The sequence below is a fragment of the Phalaenopsis equestris genome, unplaced genomic scaffold (genome assembly GCF_001263595.1).
Source record: "Phalaenopsis equestris unplaced genomic scaffold, ASM126359v1 Scaffold000251, whole genome shotgun sequence".
In the NCBI taxonomy this organism is placed as follows: domain Eukaryota; kingdom Viridiplantae; phylum Streptophyta; class Magnoliopsida; order Asparagales; family Orchidaceae; genus Phalaenopsis; species Phalaenopsis equestris.
This window is the reverse complement of record NW_018164693.1, coordinates 2,031,425-2,044,222: the sequence shown is the minus strand read 5'-3', so window position 1 is coordinate 2,044,222 and position 12,798 is coordinate 2,031,425. Positions and strand designations below refer to the sequence as shown.

The following is a 12,798-nucleotide window of genomic DNA, read 5'->3' as shown; positions in this document are numbered from 1 at the left end:
CAAATCTGGGAAATAAATCTCCCTAAACAGCAAATCTGATTCATCATCCCGCATTCTTATGCACTTACATACATACCACAGAATTCTTCAAATGATTCATCCCTAATATGTATTTAAAATTCCCTGTTTCAATGAATTCTTAAGCATTTAAACATCACATGGTCCTCCCTATTTAATGGCAAACTTGCAAGACTATATATGTTGTCTGAGAAGCCGAATAAAGGTTCCTCATTGAAGATACAATCCTTTCTAATAATCTAAAGCTGCTTCTGCAAATATCCTGCCACCAAGCCTTGCTTTATGAAAAGAAGCATACATATATATGAAGACAAACAGATAGACTTCACTCCCAAAGAAGACAAACAGTCATTATTAACCTAGGTTTCACTCAAAAAACCTAGGTTTCACTCAAACAAATAAACGTATAGTCAATATGAAGACAAACATATCTACATTTAACATATGTCACTCAAAAAAGAAGAAATAAACCTAAAAAAAATTATGAAAATCTAACCTAATAGGCAAGCATGAAGATAAACTAGAAATGTTAAAGAAAATATACTAAAAAATGACGTTTCGGACCTTCGGTGGCCTTACAAGCAACCAAGCAAGAATATCGAGCACTGAAGCAAGAATATCGAGCGCTAAAGCAAAAATACCGAATAGTTGATCCAACGCCTGCTTTATAGAAGACAAATAGAAGTAGAGATCAGAGAAATAACACAATCATACAACCCTAAGCTTTCGTTGACGAACTTTTTGCGATTTTGAGACGAAGGATTGAGGAAAGACGAAGGGAGCGTCGAAAGCTTTTCGAGAGGGGAGCGCCGAAAGGATGAATCGCGATTCGCGAACAGTAGGGTTAGGGTTGCTGTGTTTTTAAATTTTAAGTTATGTACTTATATTAATAAATATATAATACTTTATATTAATTATAAAACTTATATTATTTAACTATATAATATTTATAATACTATTTACTAAATTATATATTATAATTTATAGAATTTAATATTTTAAAATTTGATAAATTTTTAATATATATAATATAACTATTTTTAAATTTCATAATATTATTTAAATTATTTATATTTCGAACAAAAACGAATCGAACACGAACGAACGGGTCATTGTTCGTGTTTGGTTCGTTTAGCAATCCGAACAAAAAAATTTGTTCGTGTTCGTCTCGTTTGCTTATCGAACGAACCGAACACGATCTGCTTCACGAATCGAACACGAACTGTTCGCGAACAACGAGCTTTTTTGACAGCCCTAGCTAGCCTTACTTGAGAATCACGGGGCATGAGGTTCGATAAGACTAATTTAGGATGCTAGCAATGGAAGTAATTTTGTGATAACTCTCTTGCTTTTCCTGTTAGATCATATAGAGAGTGGAAAGAAATCCTAAGAGAATGCAGTTTTGGTATCAAAGTTTATAAAAGGTTTTTTTTTGACATGTTGTATAAAAATAATCTTAATTTATTCGAATTAAGTGAAAATATTACACTTAATAGGAATCAATGGAGTAAAAGAATTTATGTTGCCTACCACATTCAGTGGGATAAAGGCTTGTTGTTGTCATTGTAGTTGTTTGAAAAAGAGTTATTTTATTGGGCCTTGAGACCCCCAATGTATAGGTCTAGTTTCAGATCGTTACAATATTTATTAGGAATGAAAAGTGATTGATTAGAGTATCACATGGATGCACATAGCTTATTTAAGTTATCCAGAAACTTTTGCAATGTTATAGAGTTCTAATAGAAGTTACAAGTTCAAGGTAGTATACACTTCTTTGTTTTAGTATCACGAAGATTAATAAGTGTGATATATTTAAGTATCTTAAATCTATTTTATAAAAGAATGAAGATATAGAAGAGGTTATAAATTGTATAATCAATGCTAGATGGCACAATGGATAAGTGTTGCATGGTTTTTCTAATAAGTGGATACATATGAGACTTAACTATAAATTTAATAAAGGTACAATTTATGATATTGATATATGAGGTGAGCATGATAGAAACGAGGATGTCAATATGAATGTGAGCAAGATTAAAAAGGCAAGTTTAGTAAGGATTATATTAATGAAATGGTTAGTGTCATCTATTGAAAATGAGATAATTGAAACCCTAAAAAAAAAAGATATAATTGAAAATATATTTGGGTAATTTGGACATTCACAGTGAAGGGTAGAAAATGTAATCATTAGGCTATTTGTCAGAGGATTTTTAAGGTAAGTTAGTAGGTCTATAAGATTATATGGATAGAAGTTGTTCAAAATAATTTATAAAGAATCAATTAACTCCTTTGATATTATTCAGTAGGAACAATTGAAAACGAGGATTCATGAAGTTAACCTGTAATAGTTTGGATAAGGCTAATGATAATGATATTTTTATTGAAGCAATGCATTCCCTTTGTCTTTTCTTTTAAAAATTTATAGCTCAACTACTCAAGTAAAATATCATTTACCTTATTTATCTTGGCCATCAATGAGTTATATAAGTTAATTCTTATTCTTCTTTTTTTTAAGGATTTCAGAGTTCTTTTAGAAGATTTTTATTCAACTATGATGAAAGCATCTTGCATACTTTATTGGTAAAAGTCAACAATAGAATACGGGATGTGGACCTCTGTTTTTTCACTCTCGAAAAGCAGGTCCTTGACATCTACTGACTTAGATGTAGTATTCTAAAGGCATATTTGCTGTTTTAAAATACATGATAGATAATAAAATATTGATAAATGATATCAATACTACTGGGAAAGTGAGTACCTGATAAATTGATTTTTCACATGTGAAATCAATAATAATCAGCTAATATTGCGGCACGATCAACTTGTATTCGACACATTTTGTGCATATCCATTTGTTTACTTCTGATTGAGAAACTAACGCAATTGTTTGGTTTAAATCAAGCAATTGTCAATTACATGCTATTTTTTGTGAATTAATAAAAATTAAGGAAATTTAGATGCATACTTCACATTTCTTATGTTTTTACATATTTAAGATCTAAACTTCATATTTACACTTTTAACACTTTGTTGTCATAAATCTCTGCATGAAAAGGTGTGTTTCTCTTTTACAAAGTGAGCAATAGTTATACTTCTGTTGTGATATCGAATATTTGGATGTTATGTTTGTAAATATAGTAGTTTAGGTGTTAGATATGTAAATACATTAGAATTGTGTGCATGTATGTAAATGCCCGTAAATATTTGTAGCCATCAATATTGTTATGGGATCGATGGGTGCCTTAGCTTAAAATCTGTAGAAATTTAAGAGTGAAAATATTGACGAGTATATTAATCTTGTGATTAAATTTGGGTGGTTAGACTGAAGAAGCGCCTTAACAGGATTATATGATATAATAATACCACAAAGTTTTGAAGTTGAAGAAGAATTTAAGAAAAGAGTTACAGTTGCAAGAAAGGAGGATTCATGATGATTCTCTGGTTAAATTAGAATTGATTAGGGTGGGAAATGAGTGTTTTAGTTAGATTGTGGGTAGCTCCTGCTGGAGTTGATGGTTTTTTTAATTAATTTTCTATAAATTTTGGCATATACAACGGAAATCAAATGATTCACAAATAAAATGGTGGGACGAAACGATGTAAAAGAAATTGGAAGATAAAAATATAAAGGAATAATAACTTGACTAGAAGATAGGGATAAAAGTCTTCAATAAATAGAACTAAGGTTATATGCAAAACTTAAGCAGCAACAACAACAACAGGCCTTCATCCCAGCAAGTGGGGTCAGTTATATGAATCCTTTTTCTCTATTGCGTCTTATTGAGTGTCATATTTTTGTTTAATTCTAAGAAATTAATATTATTTTTATATGCAAAACTTAAACAAAAAAAGGAAAAAAAGAAGCTTGATGGGTGAGTCTAATTAGTTTGATGTGGCCAATGATTATGTTTATCTAATTGTTAGCATAATAAGGAAATATAAAGAAATGAAGATATGGACCTACATATTTCAACTATGCTATGGCTATATGCACTCCACTGAAGGTGATTTTTATGCTATATCTTTCAAACTATGCTATGGCTATAGGCACCATTAAGTTTGTTGTTGTGATTTAGGCTAAATATCATTTTCAACATTTGATTTGCTGGGAATTTTGTTTATATTGATATGTTGGTTATTCGGAGCAATCAATCATCATCATTGTTGTTCATTTAATCATAATCATTGTTGTTCATTTATTGGTATTCTTTATAGTTGCCATCAAAATTTGCTGTAGCATCTATATACAACCTCCCAATTCCTATGTATTTACATAGCTAACACCTTAAATTTATTATTTTACATTTATACCATCCACCTCCTTCGTATCACATATTAAATACGACTAGTTTATAATGAATACACATTTTTCATGCATAGATTATGTATAAATTGAAGTTTAGGTGTTAGATGTGTAAATACATAGGAATTGAGTGGTATGCTTTTAAATCTTCCAAATTTATTTTAGAACTTTTTTTATTTTCGGAATTAAACACAACAATCTTCGACTCAGAGACTATAACACCCAACATCAATCCTCTGTACATGCACCTCCATTTGAATTACCTTCATAGTTACGTACTGCAGTCACGTACCGTGATATGGCTCACCTCTGGTCTAACCTTCACGAAACCTAACTGAAACCAAAAATAGCTTCAGTTTCTCGATAGTTACAACCTTCGTCAACATATCTGAATGATTCTGAGCTGTATGTATATTCTGCACGAATAACTGCTCATCCTCAAGAAAAGAGCGAATGAAATGATATCTTAGTTGAATGTGTTTCGTCATGGCATGAAAAACAACTATCTTAGCAATATGAATCACACTCATACTGTCACTGTAGAATTTTCAAATCCTCTGCTCCTTGCCCAATTCTATATATTCGGCCTCCGTAGTTGAAAGTGCAACGATCTTCTGTAACCTGAAAACCCAACTCACTGTTGTGATCCCCAATGTAAAGATATACCTTGTTGTACTTCTCCTATTGTCCACATCTCCTACTAGATCTGAATCTATAAATCCTTGTAGACTGATCTCTGCACTACCATAACAAAGTGCTCTGTGATTGTTGCCCCAAATATCTGAGAATCCACTTTACTGTCTTCTAATGATACCTGCCTAGATTGCCCATGTACCTGTTGACCTCTCCCACTGTATATGCAATATCTGGCCAAATATGAATCATCGCATACATCAAACTTTCAACTGCTGAAGCATACAAAATTCTCTCCATCTGTGCTTACTCTACTTCAGAGTTAGGCGATAGCTTAAAGTGATTACCTAAGGAGTGCTAACTGGTTTCGCCTCACTTATGTTAAAGCTTTGTTCTCAACATATTCTGTCTAAGACAATTTAAGTGTTCCTACACTTGTGTCCATGTTGTTTCTCATCCTAAGGATCTTCCAGGTTGGATTAAATCTTTCATCTCAAACTCACTTGATAACTGTTTCTTCAAGTCTCTGATTTTCTCCATATCTGCAATCAACATATCATCCACATACAAAAGAAACAAAATATAACATTTATCGAAGTGTTTCATGAAGCAACAGTGGTCTGCCTGGTACTTCAAGTATATTTTTTCTAACATAAACCTGTCAAACCTTCTGTACCACTATCTCGGGGCCTGCTTCAAGCCATAGAGACTCTTCTTTAATCTACACACCAAACCTTCTTTTCCAGGAACCTTGTAATCTTGTGGTTACACCATGTATAGCTTCTCCAAATCTCCATGTAAGAAAATTGTTTTTACATCTATCTGCTCCAGATCTTAATCTTCTGTTATCAGATTCAGCACAACCCTGATAGTACTCATCTTCACCACTGGGGAGAAGATTTCTATATAATATTTATCTTTGCTTATGTTGGAAACCCTTCACAACAAGTCGTGTCTTGTAACACTTGCTACTAACTCTTCTTTCAACATGTAGACCCACTTATTGTGTGATGCTCTTTTGCCATTTGGTAGTACATCAAATCTCAAGTATGATTTGACTCTAAAGATTGCATTTGTTCATGTATGCAAGCTCCCACTCCCTTGAATCTTGAACTTTGAGTGCCCTTATCAAAGCACTCTAGTTCACCACTATCAGTTAGTAATAAATAGTGTAAAAAAAGAGAATGCTTGTGCACAGGTCATATCACTCTGCTGATTTTTTTGACTTATGTAACATGTAACTTTTAGTACTCCTGGTTGAACACTTTTTCTTTCTCCATCTTCCTGATCACTAGTATTATCTATCTCTACATATATGGATTCTTCAAAAGCAGCTGAGTAACTATCCTGAGTTCTGACCCTATCCTTGTACATCTCCATTTCGTTAAAAATGACGTCTCTGCTTCTAATGAATTTATGATTTTGTTAATCCCACAACTTATACCCAAATTCATCTGAATCATATCCAATGAAGATGCACGTGACAGATTTTGAGTTAAACTTGCTCTTAGACCTTGCATCAACATGCACATATGCATACCACCCAAATACTTTTAAATGAGATGGACATATCTTTTTGTCACTCCAGGCTTTTTCGGGTAAGCCTTCCTCTAAGGGTACTGATGGACTACAGTTAATCAAATAAACTATAGTGTTTATTGTTTCAGCCTAAAACTATTTTGACAAGTCTGCATGCGGCCTCATGCTCCTAGCACGCTCCGTGATTGTTCTGTTTATGCGCTCAGTCACACCATTCTACTGTGGTGTACTTGAGACAGTGAACTCATGCCTGACCTTCTTTGTAGCACAGTAATTCCTGAAATTCTAGTCACGGAGCTCACCCCCACTATTTGATTCTAGGCACCTCAACTTCAAGCTTGTCTCAATTTCTATCACAACCTTCCACTTCTTAAAGACTTCAATACCTATGATTTTTATTTTTAAAAATACACCCATATCTTTTTCGTGTGATCATCAATGGACGTGCAAAATAGCAAGAACCTCCAAGGGATTGAATTGGAATAGGATCCCGTGCATCAGTATGCACTAACTTCAGTTTCTTTGATTTCACCACTGACCTAGAGAAAGAAACACTTATGCTTACAATATATGCAATCATCAAAGAAATCCGAATCAACTAATTTCAAACCCTGAAGCTTATTCTTTGCAAGTAGGGACTTCATACCTTTCTTGCTCATATGTCCAAGCCTACGGTGCCACAAACTTGCATACACCCTGATTCTAGAGCTCTAGCCACCTTCCACGAATCACTTGTGAAAGTAGTCACAAGTCCTAATTTTGTCAGATGGCTCACAGAGATACAATTTCCATCAAACGTAGAACATGTCTAACTTCAATAAGCTTCCAGAATTTCATTCGACAATTTGATATCAACATCATCATTCCTACTATACGACGTGTCTTTTTATCTCCTAGATAATCCTTCCCTAAATCAATATGAGTATAGTTTTTAAATACCTCTTTATTGGAGGGCAAACATGAAAAGAGACACCTGAATCTACTATTCAGGATCAAGTACCGACTAGGGATAACACCATAGAGTCACTTTGAATTTCACCAATGGAGATATTAGTAGAGAAACTACTTACCTGTCCTCTACCACCAGCTTTCCTTGAGCTTTGCAGTCCTTCTTAAAATGTTCTTTCTTACCGTATTTTTAGCATTCTCCTCTGCTTGACATGGGCTTTCCTGTCTTGGACTTGGATCTACCTCTGCCTGTATTCTTACCCAAATTCCTTTTTCTGTTATCATCATTCATCACAGAACCTGAAGTTTCACAATTTGCTGCTTTTCTGCGAACTTCTTCATTTAACATTAGACCCATGATGTCATCGAAATTCAACTTCGAAATCCTTGAAGAATTACTCACTGCCGTTACCAACCATCCTAGCAATTCGACAATGAAGATAGTATCATAGTGCTTTAACTTCATCATCAAATTTGTTTCTCATAGAACACAACTGACTCGTCACAGTGTTATAAATTATTTAGATGCTCTACCACTGAAATGCCTTCCATCATCTTCATGTTGAATAACTTCTTCATCAGAAGAATTTTATTGAAAGCAGAAGGTTTTCGTATATCTTGGCCAGTGCAGTATTGAGATTCACCGTAGTTTTCTCATTCAAAATATTGAATACAACATATGAGAAAAGTGACAACTAGATCAAACATAATGTCGTTCAATCCAACACTTCCCATTCCTCCATAGGCATAGTAGTCTCAGACTTCCTTGTGATTCATTGTAGTGACAAATATAATTTTTTCTGATACAACAAATCTCTACCTGCATCTTCCAGAATGCGAAGTTCGTCCCATTGAACTTCTCCACCTTGCTTCTTCAGTCATTACTCACACTCGAATTTAACCCCTTTCTGATACCATTTTGGTAGGAATTCTCTAAGATAATTTCCAAATTTACTTGGGCTTAGGATCAATTAGAAACTAACCAAATCACGAAATCACATGATCACATTAATTTAAGAAAACAAAGATAAAAAAATGAATCAAAGCAACTAAAAAAACACAAGAGAATTTTACGTGGATAAAACTCAAGACCGTGAAAAAATCACGGAGCCACGCTGCCAAGAAATTCACTATGAAAATCAAATAGTCTTTCTAGAGAACTCACATCAGTTTTCCTCTACCTTCAGCTCAATGTCTAAGCGTATTTTGCCTATAAGGTTGTAGTTTGACGAGCACCTTGTCCCCTACCTTCAGCTCAATGTCACAACGATGTTTCTCAACATGTTTCATACGTTGTTTTGCTCGAGTTAGGTTGGTACAAAGATTCTGAAAAATCCAACCACGTTCCTGCAACCATTCAATAACATTAAGTAGTTCAATTGTTCGTCCCTAATAATGATGTACTGGTGGTTGACATCAACCATAAAAGCTTGATAAGGGGTCATGTCTATTGAGGAATAAAATAAAGTATTATAAGAATATTCATCCAAGGAATAAAATTTGGCTACTTTTTTGGGTTATTCGTGATGTGACAACGTATATACTACTGAAGAGTTCGATTTGTTACTTTTCTTTGCCCATCCATCTTTGGATGATGAGCGGTGTTGTAATTCAAGTGAGTGCCCATTTTCTTACATGGGCTTTGCTAGAATGAGCTCATGTATGGTTTCTCTATTTGATATAATGGTCTTGGGATGCCATGATGGCGGCAATTTCATAGATGAATATGATAGCAACAACGGGTACCAACTGGGGCTTTATAGCAATAAAATTAGCATACTTGGTTAGACAATCAACAATTACCATGATTGTAGACTTATCTTGTGCAAATGGAAGACAAGCAATGAAGTTCATGGTTATATCTTCCCATGTCGCCTTTGGAATTTGGAGGGGTTGAAGGAGTCCAGCTGGTGTGAGGGGTTGATATTTGGTAGCCGAACAAATCAAACAACTCATAACAAATTTCATGACATCTTGCTTCATTCTTGGCAAAAAGAAATGACTCTTAAGACGACATAGAGTCTTGTGAATCCCCGCATGACCCCCAACAACCTCGGTATGATGTAATTCCAATAAAGACAACTTATTTGCGGAGTTCGAAGCTACTATTATTTTGCCATGTTTTTTTATTAGTTCTTGTATAATGTATTCTTGATGGTTCTCGGGCTGTTTTTTCCATTTGGCTTTTGAGCTGGATAAGTTCAGGTAGGTGGCTTGTTTCTTCACGGAGAGTGGCTAATAGAGAAGACAAAGAAGTTGTGATTACGATGGTCAATGTGATGGGAGACTCTCCCGTCCCTTCACTTCATGCATTCGAAATAGAGAATCAACCATAATCTTAGATTTGCTTGGCTTATATTCAATTGAAAAATCATTCCCCAACAATTTGATAAGAAAATGATGTTGGTCGGAAGTTTGAATGGTTTGTGTTAACAGTTTACAAATGCTTATTTGATCATTGATGATCAAATATAATTCTTGGACATATGTAGAAGCTTGCTGCATATGGTAGTTCAATTTCTTGCTGTAGAAAGTGATGGGTTTATTGTCTTGGCAAAGGACTACTCCCATGTTAGTGCCTGAGGCATCCGCCTCAAATATAAAATTCTTGGACAAATCAGGAAGTGATAAAATTAGGAAATTAGCCAGTTTATGCTTCAAAATATTGAATGCTTGCTACTCTTTTTCATTCCATTTGAAGGCATCCTGTTGTAACAAGTCGGTGAGAGGGCTAGCCAACAAGGCAAAATTTTGGGCGAAGCGACGATACTATCCTACTGAGCCTAAGAATCCTCGCAATATTTTGATAGAGCGTCGTTGGGGTTAGTGTAAGGTAAGATGGCACAGATCTTTTTTTGATGTGGACATACCTTTCAATGGGCGCTGAATGTCCCAAATAATCAACTTGTGATTCTCCAATTGAGCACTTGGATAATCAAATATCTAATTTATTAGCAAGGAGAATGCTGAATACCGCTCGTAGCTGCTTGAGGCGCGCTTGATTCGAAATGCTGTAAACAAGAATATTGCCAAAAAACATTATAACAAATTTGCGTAATTACTGCTATAGGATATTATTTATAAGATTTTGTAAAGTGGCGGGAGCATTCATGAGGCCAAAAGGCATCACGGTGAATTCACAGTGGCTCTCATGTGTTCGGATTGTAGTCTTATGAATATCATCCTTTGCCATGTAGACTTGATGGCAACCCGATTGAAGATCAAGTGTGGAATAAATTGAAGCACCCTGTAATTCGTCCAGCTTTTTATTAATTGTTGAAATTGGAAATTTGTTTGGTATAGTGGTGTGATTAAGACATCTATACTTGTCACAAACCACCATGTGTCGTCCTTCTTCTTGACTAAAGGGATTGGGGATGTGTAAGCACTAATGCTGGGATTTATGATGCCAGATTGCAACATTTCATGGATTAATTTTTTTATACTTGCTTTGTGAAGGTGGGGTATCTATAGGGTCGAATGCTTTTCGGAATAGTCGCCTGAATTAGATGAATTTGATGATCTCCTTGGCGGCTAGGGGGTAGCCATTTAGGTTCCTCAAACAGGCCTGCAAATTCTAGGAATATAGAAGGTGAAGGTTTTGGTGGGGGGATTTGGAGGGTTCTATGGGTTTGGTAGCTTAATCTTGCTTGACATTGAGTAAAATTAAACAAGTTGCACTTCTTTAAGAATATCCACAATCTCAGATAGGTTGAACGTTGCATCGGCCTTTGATCCAGTGGTGTTATTGAACCTAGCATTCTAGTTATTGTTGTCAACCAGGGCGGACAGAGTAACTCTCAACGAAAGCACCAAGGATAGTTCCCTTCGGAAGAGTTTCCTGCTGCCCATAACCTGAAACATTGCAGATTGCTATTGATAACCTGAAACAAAGCAGATTAGTTGGAAATAAAGAAGCAATAGAAGAAAGGGCATTGAGGTGCAGGAGAAGAGGTAGATGTAGGAAGGAATAAAGAAGTTACATATGGAGAAGAAGGGAAAACCAAATGTTTCTTTTTCGTCTTACCCACTCCTTCAAAGTACTATCTATACTCACCTTACTCATTTCTTCAATTCCATGTTTCTAACAACCTAAGCAGCTTAAGCAAATAAGAATTGGACAGTTGTCTAATTAGTTACATAACTTATTCTATATGTGTGGATCAGTCTATCACCCACATTTCTATCTGTTCATTTCCCTTTGTGCTCCTAGTAGTCTTTCATCTACATAGGCGTAGTCCGTCCCAGTGAGATTGTCATGGCTTAGCCCCAATCAACTGGATTCTATCGTTTGTTGCTATGTCTGTCAACCCAGTTACATCTTGTTGTTTCACGTCATTGATCAAACAATATAAGTCTTCAATCTGTGTACTCACAATTTCCTTTTAAATCTTCAATATGCGTGCTCACAACTCCTTACCAGACAAGTAAGACCCGCCAATGTATCTTCCAAATCATACATTCAATATCTCAATAATCAAAATTTTAAGAGTAATAAAGCATCTCAAATCAAATCAATTCACTCCCATTGATTTTGTAAGATCCATTCATTACATTTCAATTAAGCCCTCCTAAAATCTAAATTATGATTTAGATTTCTTGAGATTAAGAAGACTTATCATAATAACAAAATCATCCCCTTTCACAATATATATTGCTCAAGTCATCTCAATCCTTCATATCCGTATAAGCAAACTAATTCATTATTGAACATGCAGTCTTTTCTAATGCATGAAAAGATATATTTTTACTTCTTAAAAATTAAAATAGCATGATATGAAAGATTTGGGTGGTATAAAATCAACAAATAAAGTTTAGGGGCTAAATCTGTAAATGCATATATAAATGCCCCCAAATGAAAATCATATCTTCATCATAACAAAGACAATGAGGTTATAAAATCCATTATAATTACAATGAAAAATATTTAATATTTTCCATGTCTGAATTTAATGATTGCTCAATTGACTCTTGCTCCAAGGCCATCATAGTTAGCCAACAAATTAACTACAATTAATTGATTTCTCCCATTAAAAAATATAAATCATTATTATCTCACTTCATCCTTAATCTTCAATCGCCCTCCAACAAATACAATTCACACAAAACTCTTCAACAATTCACAAAACTACACTCTCACCCCTTTCGCCGGCGCTAACAACTTGCCACCGCCATCCCCACCGCCACCGGTCGATCGACAAACCCCGCTCGTACCACCTTTCTTGCTCCCGCGCCAATCCTACCCCCTTTCTTCTTCGCCTCTCGCTCCTTCTCCTTCGTTATCAAAACCCTTCCTTTTCCCACCTTTTCCTTCACCGGCGGCAGCCGCATCTGCGCCACCACCCGGGCAGCCCCCC

At 35.1% G+C, this 12,798-nt stretch overlaps 1 protein-coding gene across 1 annotated transcript in view; it reads right to left on the bottom strand.

Moving 5' to 3' along the window:
* Window positions 1-7,631: 7,631 nt before the first annotated feature.
* Window positions 7,632-12,798, bottom strand: part of LOC110024293 (ankyrin-3-like) — a 7,127-nt gene continuing 1,960 nt past the window's right edge. Inside the window, exons 2-3 of the mRNA XM_020724171.1 lie at window positions 11,222-11,325; window positions 7,632-7,861 (exon numbers count right to left, since the gene is read on the bottom strand). Coding sequence (XP_020579830.1) covers window positions 7,632-7,861; window positions 11,222-11,325 — 334 coding nt within the window. The remainder of the gene's footprint in view (window positions 7,862-11,221; window positions 11,326-12,798) is intronic.